A 19,340-nucleotide genomic window follows, 5' to 3' on the forward strand; every position below is an offset into this window, starting at 1 on the left:
TCGTGATATGACAGCGACCTGGAGCGACGGAGGAGCGATTCCTGGAGTCTCCTAGGGACCATGACATCACGAGTTTTCCCCTTTTGTCAACTTGTGAGGAATTCTACATTCTTACTTCTGGGTGGAAGTCAGTATGGGCGACACTAAAGATCCTGCTGGACCTTCACCCAGCTTTTTCCATCTCCTGAATGTCACTGAGCTTTCCCAGTCGCCCAGATGTCACTCAGCATTCCCAGATTCCTGAATGTCATCCAACTCCTGCATGTCACTCAGCTTTCCCAAACGTTTGCATATCACCCAGCTTTCCCAAACTCCTGAATGTCACGCAGCTTTTCCAAACTTCCAAATTTTACCCTTCTTTCCCAAACTCCTGTATGTCACACAGCTTTCTCAAACTCCTGAATGTGTTCCAGCTTTCCCAAAATCCTGAATGACACCAACTTTCCCAAGCTCCTGAATCTTACCCAGCTTTCCCAATCTCTTGAATGTCTCCCAGCTTTCCCAAACTCCTGCATGTCACTCAGTTTTACCAAACTCCTCTATAGGAGTATGTATGCAGTAATTTCTACTCACTTGTTTTATGTGCAGACGTAAGCTGGTCATATGCATGGGAAAACGGTCAGCTGCTCACTCAGCCTAAGGCTATGTTTTCTGAGCCGCCAGACACATGCACACTCTGCTCTGCTGAGCGTGCATGTGTGCTCAATTAGGAAAGCGTGCATGTGTGCTCAATTAGGAAAATGGCTAGACAAATTAATGTCTGTCAAAGCTGCAATTTTTGGTGTTGCGTCCAACAATCTAATGTGTATGGTGACTTCCCAACTCTCTTCGAGGGCAGGTGTCTGGGGAGAGCAGGATGGGGCAGATTTACTATCAACATGTTTGATCCTTTTGTTCTCAGGGAGAGATAGGCCCTTCCCATAGCCCATTATGAACACATGCGTTCTAGGCTGAGCTGAGCGGGCACTCATATGTCGGGGGGGTGGTGGGGGGGTGTTACGGGTGGGGTGGGGGGGGGTGTTACGGGGGGGCTTCTGAGTGAACCATCAATCAATATACTTGCTAATTTGGCGGATGGATGCCCCATAGATATGCGCCAGGTTTCTGGTGACCTAGAGGAGCAGCTCCTGTAATGAGCACCTTGGTGACATCGATGTGTTTCCTAACAGTTGGGTGTACTGTCTTTATAGCGACGCCATACCCCGGGGGATTTAAATGTTTCACCTGTGAGAAGGCAAGAGATAATTACGAGTGCAATCGCTGGGCCCCTGATGTCTACTGCCCAAGAGGTGAGTGCTCTCATGCATGAAATCACGCTCTCTAATCCTTTAATGACTGTCACACAGTGAATTTTTGCCCTTGTGATGAAAGTACATAGGTTACACTCGCGCAGCGTTCCGCTTTAGAACTTCGTCTGCGCGTCACTTTACATCTGCGCGCCCCCTCCCCCGACTTTGTGAACCCAGTTAATTGTAAGAATGTGTTTTCCTTTTAAAAGAATGTTAATCTGTTATGTAGAAGGTTTCGAAGTTTGTGTCAGGTTTAATTTTCGGATGAATAGAAAGTTAGGGAATTTCTTACCTTGATCCTATTAATGCGTAATTAAACGAAGGTTAAAGGGAAAAGCACCCAGCAATCCGGCGCTGCGCGTTCGGAGATCTCCTAAGGTGCGGGACACAGTAATAATCCATTATTCATCATGAGTAGTACTATGTGCAGCAATACAGAGTCTGCTCAACACTATGCCGCTGTGTGTGCTCCACGCTGTGCCACCGTACGTGCTCCACACTATGCATGCTCCACACTATGCCGCTGTGTGTGCTCCACGCTGTGCCACCGTACGTGCTCCACGCTGTGCCACCATACAAGCTCCACGCTATGCTCCTGCTCCACACTATACCGCTGTGCGTGCTCCACGCTGTGCCACCATACAAGCTCCACGCTGTACCACCATACAAGCTCCATGCTGTGCCTGCTCCACACTATGCTGCTGTGCATGCTCCACACTATGCCGCTGTGCGCTGCTATGCGTGCTCCACACTATGCCGCTGTGCCTGCTCCACGCTGTGCCACCGTACGTGCTCCACGCTGTGCCACCATACAAGCTCCACGCTGTGCCACCATACAAGCTCCGCGCTGTGCCTGCTCCACACTATGCCGCTGTGCGTGCTCCACACTGTGCCACCATACAGGCTCCGCGCTCTGCTGCCGTGCGTGCTCCACACTATGCCGCTGTGCGTGCTCCACGCTGTGTCACCGTTCGTGCTCCACGCTGTGCGGACACTGTTAAAACGATGAGTTTATTAAGAGGATACTTTCCATCTTTGGGTCGATTTTGGAGGAGGTTTTCATCCCTGAAGTGGTTGTGGAAGGGTTTTTTGGCTGCCTGCTTGTCGGACATTGCCTAGGTTGGGTAATTTTCCATCTGGAGTCACTATAATGAAGGGACATGAACTTTCCCACCAGGCGTTTTCCAAAAGCCGGATATAAAACATTCAGGTGACTGAACGTATAAACAGGAAAGTGGGTTTACAATAGAGATGAATAGGAGGAGTCTTTCAAGTGATTTTTAGGCATTAAAAAAAAAATCCTCAAACTCTGTGCACAACTTTGAGCATGGCTGCCAACAGTCCAGAATTTGCCAGGGATATCCCAATTTTTGCAGTCCTAGGGAATCTGTGACGTGGGTGACCAACAGCACTTTAGGGACATTTCCTGAAGGATCGGTGGCATTCTCGGGAGGGACTGGGGTGGTCCTATTCCTCCGACGCTATTGTTAGTATGAATGGGTCGCATTGGTAGGTCTGAGAGGTGAGAGCGTGGTCCTGCACGTTCTAGGTTTCCCATGTTCACATGTGGGAAATTGGCCCATCCTCATTCTCATCCTGCACCATCCATGTTTTACCTTCGTCTGCGTGAATCAGGGTTAACTCTTGGAGCGACATCAATGCAGGGTTCATGGTGAAACCTAAACTGGAATTTTAGACTAAATAAACCTTCTTCATATCTATGGCGATGGACAATTGTTGGGAAGTCTGGATCTAATCAGAAGATAATCTGTGTAACCCAATATTCCGATATGCACTCAGCGCCTCTGATCAGATAATACATTTCTTAGATTACATGGGATGTAGCCGAGGGGACGGAGGAGAAGATCTGAGGCTGGCACTTACTACACAGTTATAGAGTGTCCTTACTGAAGACGTCTCGCCGCACAGCGGCCCACCGGTCCGTGCAGAAGACGGCGCACAAACACTCCACTCAATGATTTTCTTCCCACGCCCTGAAGACAGGAGTCAACAGCAAAAATCCATTATTAGCATTGCTGCGCCTGGAACACAGGACTCTTCGCCGAGGAACGTCTGCAATTCCAAACTGTTATTGGAGGATGATTTTTGCAATGGGTCGCAGATCAAAAAATATTGCATGCAGTGTTTTTTAGATCCAAGACGCGAGCCTCCGCAAGAGAAATTTCACCCGTACAATGGATTGGACGCGGTGAATCCACACGGTTCATGCGGAATCACATGCATTCAATAGACGGTAGAGCTTTGGACACAGCGCACATTCTCTGCATCCAAAGCGCTGCCGGTTCCTGATTGTCTGCACATACCCCGAGAGACTTACATTCATATTCTCATTTAACCTGATTTTTCCTTTAATATTCTCCAATGCTAGAAGACCCGACCTTGTGAGCAGTAACATTGCAGGCTGTAATCAGCATTGTTATGGCGGAGTTGTACTTAGTTTAGTTTTTTGTTTGTTCCGTGGTTTAGTTCTGTAAAGGGCAGGAATTTGATTGCATTCTTGCTTTCTTACGACTTTCCATTGCTGTCCTGTGAGTTCTCCTCCATCTCTGCACATGTGCGAAACAATAGAAAAGCAGACATACAAAATACAATACAAAAGCATACCCTTCTAAACACAGGCTAGCCATCTGGGGGTATTATTACTCTTCAGGCAAAGTAGACAACAAAATATGTGGAGTCCTTGAAAGGGAACCTGTCAACAGGATCTACCCCTATAAACCTCTGTGACCACTGGTTCCCATCTGAAAACATCATCAGTCAGTTGTAGCACCGCATGTTGTTTAAAAAATACTATCAAACAATTTTTTATCTGCAAGTGAAGGCTGAAGTGTCTGCCGGGTGTATGCCAACCATATAAGTGTCCTGAATAAGTTATCATTTGCTGATTGCTGTGGATCCGACTTCCAGGACCCCTACGATCCCAAGAATAAGGCTTTTGGATCTGGAGAACAAGGTTCTGCAGATTCCTGTCCCGACTGTACAGAGGTGTGCAAGTCCAACCGCCACTCCATTCGTTGTCTATGGAACTGCTAAAGAAACCTGAGTACAGCGCTCAGCTATTTCCGGCAGTCCCATAGACATTGAATAGGGCAAAGGTAGAACATGCACATCTCTGCTCCAATCGGGACAGGGATCTGCAGAATCTCGTTCTCCAGAATATGTCTCATTCTTGGGATTGTAGGGGCACTCAGTGGTCAGACCTACAGCAATCAGCAAGTTATGTTTCTACTGTGGGAATACCCCTTTAACAACCTGTAATGTGCAATTTTGTCACAGGCTGTTAAGGGCTATATGGATCGAGCTAAGGAGCTGAGCCTACTTCATATCAGACAGATTCCAACTCTATTTCCAAGCCGGCATTTGTATGTAACAGCAGCATTCCAGAGCTCCCTCCTACTGCTGCCATTATCCATTTAGCGTCTGCCGTTATCCATTTAGCTGCTGCCCTTATCCATTTAGCTGCTGCCGTTATCCATTTAGCTGCTGCCGTTATCCATTTAGCTGCTGCAATTATCCATTTAGCTGCTGCTGTTATCCATTTAGCTGCTGCCGTTATCCATTTGGCTGCTGCTGTTATCCATTTAGATGCTGCCCTTATCCATTTAGCTGCTGCCATTATCCATTTAGCTGCTGCCGTCCATCACTGGCAGCAGCATATAAATGCCAAGATGAGCTGATGAGCTACCATTGCAGCCATGGACTGGCTGAAGGCCCCAGTAACTGGGCTTCATAGGAGAACTACAATTAAATCCTATAGTGCAATACAATAGTATGTCTGCATGTAGTTTAAGTGATCAACAATTGCAAATTCAAGTCACCTGGGGGACTCAAAACAAAGCATAAAAAAGTCACCCAATTTGGATTTTTTGGGGTTCCAAGTTCAGTATATTATATAATAAAGTGAATGGTGTAACTCAAAACTGCAGCTCCTCCCGCAAAAAGAAAAATCCCCATACGGCTATGTCAATGGAAAAGAAAAAATTATGGCTCTGGGAAGAATAGGAGGAAAAATGAGAGCAAAACAAAACAATATCTAGGTTCTTATAGGGTTAAACTAGTCTCTGGTCTGTTGATTGATGGAGAACTGAAAACCAGCACTTGATTGTTGGCTCTTGTGTGGACAGAGTAATCAGGTTTTACTTTGCGCTTGTGCTGATCCTCTATGTTATTGGGTCCAGCACATGCGCAGACCGAGGCTTAGTACTCTGTCCACACAAGATAAAATACTTTGTGGGTGCAGCGTCTACAGCCACATCCATAGGTTGGGCAAAATCTGATGCATGTAGAGCTGACACCAGCGGTCCTTGGGTGGGCAGAGTCATTCATTGCTGCCTGCACATGCACCAGGCAGGATGATAATTGCTTGCACAGACCAAACTGCGCATGCGTCAGATTTTAGCTGTATGTTAATCAGTGGACAAGGAGCAATATTGACAAAAATCAACTAGGAAATTTAGGCGGGCGGGCTGTTCCAACTGGATACTTGGGCTTTTTCTTACATACAAGACTTTATCAGAGTATTTTTTCTGCCAATTGGCTAAAAAATATAAGGTAAGAATGGTTGATGCCTTAATCAAATATGATCGCACCAGGGTGCAATGGAGGGAGTTCTCTTTATGATTGTGATTTCCGATTGTTGGTCACATAAAAAATACCAGTATTTTAAACGGTGCATTTACTGATTTTGTATTGGGACTCAGGAGCTTAATGTTTTGCCTCTGTGGCATCATATATCACTTCTGTGGCCCCCCTCCTATGTTTTTGCCTCTCTGGCTTTATGCTTCACCTCCTTGGCCCCCATATATTTAACTCTATGACCTCACGTTTTGCCTATGTGGCCCCTGCATATTTTGTATTTATGGCATCACATTTTACCTCTGTGGCCTAAACTCTCACCTCTTTACCCCCTCTAATATTTGCTCTTGTGGCCCCTCTTTGTTTTGCCTCTGTGGCCTGTAGCAAAGCCAGGTAGGCTAGGGTTAAATCCTAGCACTGTAGGTTTTGATTAGATGCGCCTGACTAGCGTTTTACTAGAGCCAGGGCCGTTATTTACTAGGTGTGTCAGTCTGCTGGATGAAGCAGAGCCGAGTGTGCTGCTGGTGAGTGACCAGCCAAAACGTGAGCTGTAGCTGAGACGTGGTGGGGTCACTCTCTGGATGGAGACTGCACGGGTCAGCTAGGAAAGCTGAGCAGTCTGTGTGTTGGAACTGCTGAGAAACATGGGGAAGCTGCAGCCTGTTCTGTGTGAACTGTGCCTGGATTTGGACACTTCTGTTTGGCGCTGGAAGCTGCAGGAGCTCGGGATGAAGGGGATCCCGAGACTGGTGGATCTCGCCTCTTCTGTGTATGAAGTCTGCATTGGGAGAAGTGACTGTAATCTGTTCGGGTGAGCCGCACTGACATATGTTCCTGCTGAATGTACGGCTTATTTGCTGTGATACTTTGTGCCCAGATGAGGCTGTTTTTGGTTTTGAATCCTTTGGAGTTTTATGAAGCAATAAAACTGCACCTGCTTGGACCAAACCGCGTTGCCTGTGTGAACGCTCCCTAATGCCTGCCAGAGAGCATGAATCCCTACAGGCCCATCTACGTATTACTTTTGAAAGCCCCTTGTGTAATACGACATTCTGCTGAGTAACCGTGTGTCTGTGATTTGTTACAATACTTGGGGACATCTGTCAGCTTTGCGTGCACAGGTTTGACAGCTGACCGTGTCATGTTACTGGATATATATGAAGTTTAATGGCTTGGGGCAAAATGTAAGGTCTAAAAGCGCCCATGCTGCGAAAATAAAGTCAAATTACAGCCGCCATTTTTATTTCTGGCATTTCAGAGAAAGTTCAAGATCAGACATTACTGCACCCTCCGGGGCTCCTAACCTTCTGTACACGATATATCCAACTTTCACTGTAAATCTGCTCTAAGTGCTGGTGGGAAGGTACAGCTATGGGGAGATATGTGGCTCCTCAAAGCCGAGAAACAAAAACTTTTCCTTTAGATGCTCTGTTTTATGCTGTTACTAAAATATGTCCGGCAGGTAATTGTAAGGATCGAGATTGTGCAGAAATTCCTGGCGATCTTATCAGTGCGGATCCTTGATTTACAGACACCATTAGTAGATGGAAATCTCTTGGCTAAAGATTAACATAAAGGACTTGTGATCAGTTTGTACGGCTGCTGTTTTTTTGCTTTAGCATTTTCCTTTTAAAAGTTTTTCCATAAAAGACTTTTACAGTTTACAGAAGTTTTTGTGGTTAGATGGATAAATGGCTGCTTGGCACATGTGCCATCCTCTCATCTCCTCCCCCTGTGGTTTCCTGAGAAGCTGCAGCTGCATCTCCCTCCTACCCCTGCTCTTTGCCTACTAATTACTGTTTTACGCTAAGTGTCATTTTAGGTGACTTAGGAGGTTTTTGAACAATTACAGAGATCCTGAAGTCATGGAAAGTGGTCTTTAAGCAAAGTGGGTGGGCTTTTCCTGCTGCGGTGTTGGAGCTGTGCTGTGCTCCCTGTGGACCACTCGGATGTCTCATTCCACTTTCCCTCCCTCATCTCCTTCAAACGATTTTCCATAAACACTGGGAGAAAAGCTGCAGCTGCATCTCCCTCCTTCCCCAACTTCTTGTTTTCTACTTACTGTTTTACACCAAGTAGATTTTTGGGTGACTGAGGGGTTTCTGAACATTTACAGGGATCCTGCAGGCATGGAAAGGGGTATGAAATTTTCTGAAGATGTCTCAGCCCTCTAATAATATGTATTAGTCAGTTTTCTGTTTCCGATTGCACTGATTCTTCACAACAGTCAATCTGTAAGATGCTTTCCATTTTCTCACTGAGAGGCTTGGGGCACCACATGTATTTGATACCACATTTCGGCAGCCTGGCCCAATGGGGGCATCTTATACATGCTCCAGTTTAACGGGGTTTGTCCTGGTCACACTGTTCAGTTATCACTTTTCCCTGGGAGAGTGATTGTGTGCCGTAGCCATGTTTTCGTCCTAGACTCCTGACAGCTCTCATGATTTATACGTTACCTGCTGTGTATCTCTCGGCACCTCACCTGGCGTCTGCGACTAGCGAGGAGGCGGCGTTTCAGCATGCCCTCAAAGTTTTCTTTATTTCCATTAGGAAAGTGGATTTTTTTATTTACCAAACATCAACATCCGCAAAGAATGTGTTTTTGACAAATGATAAAATGCGTCTGGAATCCACACACACTAATTAATCAGCGCACAATGGCGTTCTGTCCAGAGCGGATTAAACCTGTAGCGTATTATAATGCGCAGTTGTTTCATTTTAAGTGAATTTGGCAGGAGATTACCAGGAAGACGAGAGAGAGACGATGGGGAGAAAAATACTGCTGTAGGACTGGGGTCCTGAACTCCAATCCAACCAGTTTATAATCTGGACTGTTGGAAAACTTTAGTCCCCACATTCCAAAAACTGCACTTGACCATTGCTATCATCCTAGAACCCTCTTCAGGAGCATCCCCAGGTGTTGTAGGGAGGTCATACAGGCACGTGGAGGCCACACACACTACTGAGCATCATTTCCTTGTCTTTAGGCATTTCTACTGAAGTTGGGTCAGCCTGCAATCTGATTTTCCACTTTGATTGTGAGTATCGTTCCAAATCCAGACCTCCATGGGATATTAATTTTGATTTACATTGATCCTTTTTATGTTTCATTATTCTCAATGCATTACACTATGCAATGAATAAAGAATTGCAACTGGAATATTTCATTCAGTGACACCTTGGATGTGGGATTTTAGTGTTCCCTTTATTTTTTTGAGCAGTGTATTTTCACCTGTTTTTTTTTAGTTAGTCATTGTGGGAAGTCTGGCGTGGGTTGTAGAGTCCGTCTCATGCTACCACGAGTGTGAAAGCATAACCAACATTCAAAAGTGACCAAAACATCAGCCAGAAAGCATTGGCACTGAGATTTGGTCTGTGGTCCCCACCTGCAGAACCACCCCTTTATTGAGGGTGTCTTGATAATTGCCAATAATTTCCATCTGTTGTCTATTCCATTTGCACAACAGCATGTGGAATTGATTGTCAATCAGTGTTGCTTCCTAAGTGGACAGTTTGATTTCACAGAAGTTTCATTTACTTGGAGTTAGCTTCTGTTGTTTAAGTGTTCCCTTTATTTTTTTGAGCAGTGCATATAAAATAGACTTTAAAAAAGACGTACATTTAAAGATGAATATGGTGCAAATAAAAAGGCACAATCCATTAAAAATTCCACAATAAAAATGCGCAACTGCAATAATGAATCGGCCTTTCGTATTCCGTCATTTGGAAAATTCCGGTACTAGTGGAATAACAGGAGGATTGCTGCTGCTATAAAGCGGGGTGAGGGGTGACCTTTTCCATAACTGGCTGTGGATACCAGAATATGCTCATACCCTCCAATTTTTTTAGGCTTTTCATATCCTATTTACATCAGTTATGACCCTATACTGTGACACATACGGAAAAAGCAAATTATTAAAATTCCAAATTCTACTTTTTTTTTTACATTATTTGAAATTTTTTTGGGCAACAATCCGAATAGATAGGGGCATGGTGGCGTACCTGTGTGAGTGAGCAGTCATGTTGTCTCCATGTAATAAGGCCTTGGATGGCGCACACCATGTTTTTGTCTTAGTGATTCTTTTACAATAACACAACAAATCCTGGTGTTACATGGCACACAGCTATGATCTGGCCCTTATACATTGATAGCATACGGACTTGTAGCCTTAAGGACATCAGATGAAAGTGGTCTGATCCCACCAATTTGATGGGACAGGCTGACCATAAGATGGCTATGGGGGCCTCCTGACTCTTCTAGCAACAGATGATGTTGAGCAAATAGAAGGTTCGGGCCTTGGGGATTTCAATGGCTGATCCATTTTTTTCATGGGAAATAAGACGCTGCCAGGGGAGTTTGGCAGCGCCTTTCACCTCTCTCCCTATAGAAAACACAGGCTAGGCTGAACATTCACATCTGTATATTCTGTAACTGGAGGCAATAGGCCGCTGTGCCCAGGGGGTAGGCGATCGGTAGGTGCCACCATGTTGAATATTGGTGTTTATGTCAGTCATTAGATGGTGAGGCCAGAAAACAAGGTGGACCACCAATATAAATTATGGAGGGATTTATCAAACTCTCAAAACTGTGCTTAATGCCCCTAGCAACCAGTCACAGCGCAGCTTCCATTTTTTTGAACCACTCTGTTGTCCATAGCAACCAATCATAGCACAGCTTTCATTTTTTAAAGCACTCTGGTGAAATGTAAACAGTCCTGTGATTGGTTGCCACAGGCGACAACGACCACTTTTTCTTTCATAATCGCATTTTTGTTCCCCCATATTTTGTGTAATTCACATCCATTATTCCAGCGAAAAAAACCTCACCGCATGCTTTGTAAATCACGTTATCAAATCCATCATCTGTCAGTAATATTATTATTTTATTTATTATTGTTTTTGGCTGAATAAATATTTCTCTTTGCATTGCAGCCTTATGTGTTGGGAATGGAGATGAGAGATTTGTCAGACGACTTGTAAAAACACGGCGCCTTCTGTCAGGAGGTTTTGTTACCTTCTTGTTTTGTTTCGGGGCAGGTTGAGATCATAATTTCTTTGTGAATGTTTGATATGTATTTAACTATTAGGGCCCCGTGGTCATGGCGGCGCCGGCGTGCCACGACCCTATGGGGGAAGAAATGGCACAACGTGGCCTGAATTTGCGTCATTCCGGGGAGTAGTCCCTTTTTGGGCGATCACTGTACCTTGATTGAACCTGTACTTCTTACAACCTCGTTACCACCTTAACGAAGAAGCCATTTTTTTTATTTTTGCACATTTGGCGTTTTCATCCCCTTTTTCCAAGAGACAGAACTTTTTAATATTTTTCCATCATCATAGACATATGATGGCTGTTTTTTTGCTGGACTATAATATATAAGTTTTGACTGTCACCATTTTTTTCCTTTTTTTTTAACCATACTGTAAAATGGGGAAAAAAATTCCGAGTGGGGTGAAATGGTTAAAAAAAAAAAAAAGAAGCAGTTTCATCATTGATTTTTGGATTTCATTTTTATGGTGTTCATGTTGCAGTAAAAATGACTCGGCAATAGGATTTTTCAAGTCAGTACCATAACAGAGATACCGAACTTGTATAGTTGTTTTATTAATTTTTTTAAATTGATTTTGATTTTTGTTTTTTACAAATTTAAGTGGCCATTTTTGAGAGCCAGAACGTTTTTATTCTTCCATGGATGGAGCTTTTGTTTTTCGGTGTACAGAGTTGTAGTTAATGGTGCCATTTTGGGGTATGTATGATGTTTTGATCACTGTTTATTGCATTCTTTGTGGAAGTTGCCGCCATAAGATTTTTTTCTTTACAATGTTTACTGTAGGGCTAAACAAAACAAGTTTATACTTTTAAAGCTTGCACTTGTATGCATGTGACAATACTAAAGATGCTTTATATATTTTTCTATTTATTTTTCTATTTATTTTTGCAGGGTGATTCAATTTATTTTATAAATATTTTTCATAACTTTTAGTTTTTTTTTGGCTTTTTAGCCCTTAAAGGGACTTAAACCTAAAATCATTTGATCACTTATACTATATACCACAAAATGACAGTACTTTATATAATGAAAATCCCAGTCTCTTGTAAAGCCTAGTTATGAGCACCAAAATGCTACCAGCCGGCCCCTTCAGCGGGCCCTTGGCTATCATGCCAATTTATCTGCACCTTGTGTTCATATTTGTTGCATGGTGAAAGATGTGTGTGTGGAAGGAGGAAGAGAGGATTCGGGAGGAGAGTATGCTGATGCCCCCCCAGTCCAAATGGATGCCCCATCAGATATGTGCTTGAATTAAATGGGTATTTTCATCTCCAGGATCCTATCTCGATATGTAGTAGGTGTAGTAATAATAATATTAGCAAATACATCCAATTAGAAATCTAGTATAGTTCTTCTGATTAGCTATGTCGCTTACCCCATGTGCAGGGCATTGCAGTAGCTTGGGTATCCATGGTTATGGTCGTAACCATGGATACCTAAGCTACTGCAATGCCCTGCACATGGAGTTAGCGACATAGCTAATCAGAAGAACTATCCTAGATTTCTAATTGGAGGCATTTGCTGTAATGATTATTATTACACCTACTAAATAATGGGATATGATCTTGGAGATGGAAATGCCACTTTAAATTCTACAATGAGAGATTGACAGCAACATTTAAGGGGTAATCCGGGAATAAATGATCAGGAAGGTAGTTGCTAACCTGTTAGTTCTTAGGCCCTCAGAAAAAGTTAATATAGTCATGGATAACCCCTTTAAATGGTAGCACAGCAGTGATTGTAGCCTGTATGGAGTGGGCTCAGCGCTGGAGACTGCTCCATGTACCTGCACCGTTCCCATTATGTACTATTACATCCTGGAGAGTGAAAGTTTAATTTTTTAAGGGATTTTATAAAACTAAAAAACATCTGCTTTTTTAACCCTTTAACCCCTGGAGCTTTTTGGGGTTTGCGTTTTCGTTTTTTTGCTCCCCTTCTTTCAAGAGCCATAACTTTTTTATTTTCCGTCAATATGGCCATGTGAGGGCTTATTTTTTGCGGGACGAGTTGTACTTTTGAACGATACCATTGGTTTTACCATATCATGTAGCAGAAAATGGGAAAAAAATCATTACGAGTTCATAGACACCAAACATGTCTAGGTTCTTTTTTTATCTAAGTGGTGAAAATAAATTCCAAAATTTGCTTTAAAATAAAAAAGTAAAAAATTGCGCCATTTTCTGAGACCTGTAGAGTCTCCATTTTTCGTGATCTGGGGTTGGGTGAGGGCTTATCTTTTGCGCACCGAGCTGATGTTTTTAATGATACCATTTTTGTGCAGATACGTTCTTTTGATCGCCCGTTATTACATTTTAATGCAATGTAGCGGTGACCAAAAAAAAGCGTAATTCTGGCGTTTTGATTTTTTTCTCTCGCTACGACGTTTGTCGATCAGGTTAATCCTTTTTGTTATTGTTAGATCAGGTGTTTCTGAACTCTGCAATACCAAATATGTCTGTTTGATTTTATTTTTATTGTTTTATTTTGAATGGGGCGAAAGCGGGGGTGATTTGACATTTTTAAAAACTTTTTTTTTTAACTTTTGGCATGCTTCAATAGTCTCCATGGGAGACTAGACGCTGCCACAACTTGATCTGCTCTGCTACATACAGGCGATGCTCAGATCGCTCCTTTGTAGCTGAATTGCAGACTTGCTATGAGCGCCGACCACAGAGTGGCGCTCACAGTAATGCGGCATCAACAACCATAGAGGTCTCAAGGATACCTCTGGTTGTCATGCTGACGCATCGCTGACCCCCGATCACAAGACGCAGGTCACCGCTGTGCGCATTTCCGGCCCTATGGCCGGAAGCGCTTGTTAAATGCCGCTGTCAGAGTTTGACAGCGGCATTTAACTAGTTAATAGCCGCAGGCGGATCGTGATTCAGGCCGCAGCTATTGCAGGCACATGTCAGCTGTTCAAAACAGGTGACATGTCCCAGCTTTGAGGTGGGCTCACCGCCGAAGCCCGCATCAAAGCGGGGGATACTGCCATCGGCGTAATGGTACATCCGATGGCAGTAAGGGGTTAAGGAAACCGCGTAACTTGTCTGCATTCTCTGATATTACAGCTGAGCCTTATTAAAGTGAATAGTGTTGAGCTGCAGTACCACTCACAGGCATTAGACGTCAGTGGCGCTGTGATATTTTTCTTAGGTTGTAGAGATACCTAACGTACAATGTATGTTCCCCCCAGATACCAGATATTGCTATTCTCAGCATCTTATGGATCCATTAGGGGAAAGTTTGTCAGTGACTAAAAGCTGTGCCTCGCTGGGGAAGTGCCTGAACACGGGATGCAGAGAGTCCGATCTTCAGGGACACAGGGTAAGCGATATGCATGCAGTTTTATACAGAGCATGTTTGTTTTTATTGGGACTGGAAAGCCTCTTTAACTTAATCTTTAAGATGCGGTCTCCCCTGACGGAAGTCTGCAGCCCTCAACTCAATTTAGGGCCATTTTATATTGTACCCCCCCCCCCCCCCTTTATACCTCTTTTATATGGAAATAGTGAATGTCATCCCTGTGTTACGTTAGGTTTTAGTCCTACTTTCTGTTATGACTAATTTGTTAGCATTTCTTTATAGCAGCCCCAGCTTTATTTTCCTGATACCAAGCTACAAATCCTTTGTATAGACTGAAGTTAGACGAATATAATATTGGCTGCCTGCGGCCACCACTAGAGAGAAATTAGGTGTTTACTGCATAATGTGTTATTGAGTATAAGGTGTAGACAGTGGAGTGGGCTCCCTCTGGAGGTGACGGCAGTGGGCTCCCTCTGGAGGTGACTGCAGTGGGCTCCCTCTGGAGGTGACGGCAGTGGGCTCCCTCTGAAGGTGACGGCAGTGGGCTCCCTCTGGAGGTGACGGCAGTGGGCTCCCTCTGGAGGTGACGGCAGTGGGCTCCCTCTGGAGGTGACGGCAGTGGGCTCCCTCTGGAGGTGACGGCAGTAGGCTCCCTCTGGAGGTGAAGGCAGTAGGCTACCTCTGGAGGTGATGGCAGTGGGCTCCCTCTGGAGGTGACGGCAGTAGGCTCCCTCTGGAGGTGACGGCAGTAGGCTCCCTCTGGGGGTGATGGCAGTGGGCTCCCTCTGGAGGTGACGGCAGTGGGCTCCCTCTGGAGGTGACGGCAGTAGGCTCCTTCTGGGGGTGATGGCAGTTGGCTCCCTCTGGAGGTGACGCAGTAGGCTCCCTCTGGAGGTGACGGCAGTAGGCTCCTTCTGGGGGTGATGGCAGTGGGCTCCCTCTGGAGGTGACGGCAGTGGGCTCCCTCGGAGGTGACGGCAGTGGGCTCACTCTGGAGGTGATGGCAGTGGGCTTCCTCTGAAGGTGACGGCAATAAGCTGCCTCTAGAGGTGACGGCAGTGGGTTCCCTCTGGAGGTGACGGCAGTGGGCTCCATGTGGAGGTGACGGCAGTGGGCTCCCTCTGAAGATGAGGGCAGTGGGCTCCCTCTGGAGGTGACGGCAGTGGGCTCCCTCTGGAGGTGACGGCAGTAGGCTCCCTCTGGAGGTGAAGGCAGTAGGCTCCCTCTGGAGGTGATGGCAGTGGGCTCCCTCTGGAGGTGACGGCAGTAGGCTCCCTCTGGAGGTGACGGCAGTAGGCTCCCTCTGGGGGTGATGGCAGTGGGCTCCCTCTGGAGGTGACGGCAGTGGGCTCCCTCTGGAGGTGACGGCAGTAGGCTCCTTCTGGGGGTGATGGCAGTTGGCTCCCTCTGGAGGTGACGCAGTAGGCTCCCTCTGGAGGTGACGGCAGTAGGCTCCTTCTGGGGGTGATGGCAGTGGGCTCCCTCTGGAGGTGACGGCAGTGGGCTCCCTCGGAGGTGACGGCAGTGGGCTCACTCTGGAGGTGATGGCAGTGGGCTTCCTCTGAAGGTGACGGCAATAAGCTGCCTCTAGAGGTGACGGCAGTGGGTTCCCTCTGGAGGTGACGGCAGTGGGCTCCATGTGGAGGTGACGGCAGTGGGCTCCCTCTGAAGATGAGGGCAGTGGGCTCCCTCTGGAGGTGACGGCAGTGGGCTCCCTCTGGAGGTGACGGCAGTGGGCTCCCTCTGGAGGTGACGGCAGTGGGCTCCCTATGAAGGTGACGGCAGTTGGGCTCCCTCTGGAGGTGACGGCAGTGGGCTCCCTCTGAAGGTGACGGCAGTGGGCTCCCTCTGAAGGTGACGGCAGTGGGCTCCCTCTGAAGGTGACGGCAGTGGGCTCCCTCTGAAGGTGACGGCAGTGGGCTCCCTCTGGAGGTGATGGCAGTGGGCTCCCTCTAGTGGTAACCACATGCACCCAAGTATTATGTTTCTAACAAATCGGTCATCAGAATACAAGCTGCCATATAGTAGCCAGCATCCTGGTCAAAGCTGCCTAGACAGACAGCTCATCAGCCAGGATTGCCTGTTTTATGACAGACAGGGAACTTGCGTCTATAGGTTTCCTAGTAAAAAGTAATAGCTGCAATAATTATCATATGTAAAGCAATTGTTATTTAGGCAATTCCTTCTTGAGTTTTAACCTTTACTGTCTTGTTCCTCTAGGTCTGCTCTTCATGCTGTGAAGGGAATATCTGTAACATGGCTGTTCCCAGGAACGATACAGATGCCGTTTTTGCGACAACGTCCCCACTCAGTCACTCCCAGAGACATTCTGCCCACAGCGCCACCTACCTGCTATGCTTAGTATTCACTATGCGGCTATTACTAACGTGAGCTTGATCCTCACCATGGATGTGTACATAGGATTTATTTATGTGACCCCCCTGGACTCTGTATATAATTGTATTATATGCCAACACACACATTTTATAATGCTATGCTATAATATATATCAGGATCTGGCTGCAGATCGAGAGGCCTCGGGGCTCAATCAGTAAATGATTATTGGATGCCATGCCTTTTTTTTTCACTTTTCTAGTTTTAGACCTGAAGATGTTTTATGTAATTGAACCTGACTGCATATTAGAAATCATAAAGTTGATCTTGCTGTCAGTGAATAGAAACATTCTAGTTTACATTCAGCAACTGTTACTCTCATCGTTCCCTCCTAATACTTTTCCTGTCTTCTGTTGGGACCTAAAACAAGTCTTTGCAGGTCAGAGAGGCAGTGTGTTGTACTGCAGATACCTATGTGCTGAAATGAAGGTCATCCAGGGTGGCACCTTTTATATAATATGATACATAGATGATTATATTTGTCACCTATAATGTTGTATTTATCCCAGGACTCTCTTTAAATTGAATGACTATTTTGTATCCTAATATTGCGCTGAATTTTTTTTTTCAGATTCCTTTATAGTGTACGGAGCTTTGATTTTTTTTTCAATGCAGAGCTCCAAATCATCTGTGATAAAATGGTCTGCCTTCAGCCACCACTAGGGGGAGCTGACTGCATACTGTGTGGTTATTGAATTCAATGTATATCCAGTATACACAAAACTCCCCCTAGTGGTGGCTGCAAGCATTCACACTGTTATCTCTTAACTCTAAGCCTAAGCAGGGAATTTGGAGCCCTGTATCAGAAAAATGGAGCTCTAACTGCAATGAAGATATATTAGGTAATTAATTGCAGAGAAAAAAAGTGTTAAACCGTACAAAATCACTTTAGATACCAGGTGATATAAACTGGAAAATGTATTTCAAAGTTAATATATAACTATGAAGTATGAAGTGCCAAGTATAGTTATGTCCTAGTGTTTTTGTTAAACTCTGAAGTCCTGTTACCCAACCCAGAAATGATTTTGTGCACTTAAAAATTCCCATTCCTCCTCCTCAAAGACAATTCTGCCAAATGTACTATGATGTTAAGGCTCGTATTCCCACTTGTTTTTTTAAGTCCTGTGCTGATTAACTATATAATATCTATACAGGCGAGTTCTGGGCTTCTGGCTTCATAAGTGGTAGATCTTTTAGGTGCATGGAGCCACCACTAGAGGGCGCCGAGTACGCATTAACACAGCTAGTGTAGCTGTAAAAATCTGTACGCAGTGAGCTCCCCCTAGTGGTGGATAAAGGTAGCACTTATTCCAGGGTCACGGTAAACTGAGGAAGCGATCCAGTTCTTCCCTGATCTACCAACTGGTCTACAAATTGATCTCTATATCATATAAATAAAATAATGGGCTACAATCCTCCCGACGATCAGTTTCAATTAAAAGCTTCATTTGACCAGCGGGGGCGCTGTAGGGAAATTAAACAGTTGCAGTTAGAATCTTCCAATAGTGGGACACCCTGAGATCAGCTTTTTATTGGAGGACCCTTGTAACCTTGTAACAAAATGGGACCATCCAATCCGTGTACCCCCCCCCCCTTCATGGGGGGCACACCATACTGTGTACATATGTGATATTTACAGGATGGACCATGGGGGTATACAGTCCAGACACTATATACCGCCACCGGTCCTGTGCACTGACATATGGGCTCCTGTATTGCACCTATGGCCAGGACAGCGATGTACATACATAGACCGTATTCTTCATGTGATGTACAAATATTTATTGCTGTAGATCTGTATATATTGTACAGTATAGCGTTGTACTTTTGTTACGTCTCCTGTGTATAAACTCGCTGCTGCAATGTAATATATAATAAAATGACCTCTATAATAATAATAATCTTTATTTTTATATAGCGCTAACATATTACGCAGCGCTTTACAGACATTATTATCGCTGTCCCCAATGGGGCTCACAATGTAAATCCCCTATCAGTATGTCTTTAGAATGTGGGAGGAAACCGGAGTACCCGGAGGAAACCCACGCAAACACGGAGAGAACATACAAACTCTTTGCAGATGTTGTCCTTGGTGGGATTTGAACCCAGGACTCTATGATTAATGTAGATGCTGATAATGAATGGGAATGATATATATATATATAATTATCTATGGCGAAGTGATATAAGGTGTATTATATATATCTGCACTACATGGAGGAAAGAATTGGAGCACACATCTTAATCATTGAGTTAAATTCTTTCATTCAGTCCCATTGCCCCCAGTATATAGCCTCCGGTCCCTGCCCTTTACCAACATGTGACAGAATGGCCGGTGGTTTGGAGCTCTCGGATACCGGCACGGTCCTGTAATAAGAGCCACCGGGGTATCAAGTTCGTTCATGAAATCTCTTTCTCCTGTATCTTTCCCCATCACCAGTGAATGATATTATTGAGAAGTGGAAGGAACCACAGTAACTCAGCCATGAAGTGGAGACCCCATAATGTTACAGAGTGAGGGGGCCGAGTACTGAGGAGCAGAGGACAGAAAAGTCACCACCGCTCTGCTGACCCCATAACTGCAGAGTCCAGACCTCCTCTGGTATCAGCACAAACACTGCGCCCCCGCCGGGAGATTCATGGCTGAGCAGCTGCATGCAGCCGTACATCACCAAGCACAATGCCGAGTGTCGGATGGAGG

At 45.1% G+C, this 19,340-nt stretch overlaps 1 protein-coding gene across 3 annotated transcripts in view; it reads left to right on the forward strand.

The window, feature by feature from the left end:
• LYPD6 (LY6/PLAUR domain containing 6) overlaps window positions 1–18,540 on the forward strand; it is a 59,410-nt gene extending 40,870 nt beyond the window's left edge. For all 3 annotated transcript variants that reach the window (XM_069732899.1, XM_069732900.1, XM_069732898.1), the window contains 3 exons: window positions 1,191–1,289; window positions 14,136–14,266; window positions 16,466–18,540. In XM_069732899.1, coding sequence (XP_069589000.1) covers window positions 1,191–1,289; window positions 14,136–14,266; window positions 16,466–16,636 — 401 coding nt within the window. In that variant the 3' untranslated portion in view covers window positions 16,637–18,540. The remainder of the gene's footprint in view (window positions 1–1,190; window positions 1,290–14,135; window positions 14,267–16,465) is intronic.
• Window positions 18,541–19,340: the final 800 nt, after the last annotated feature.

This window comes from Ranitomeya imitator, chromosome 7, assembly GCF_032444005.1.
Source record: "Ranitomeya imitator isolate aRanImi1 chromosome 7, aRanImi1.pri, whole genome shotgun sequence".
NCBI classification, from domain to species: domain Eukaryota; kingdom Metazoa; phylum Chordata; class Amphibia; order Anura; family Dendrobatidae; genus Ranitomeya; species Ranitomeya imitator.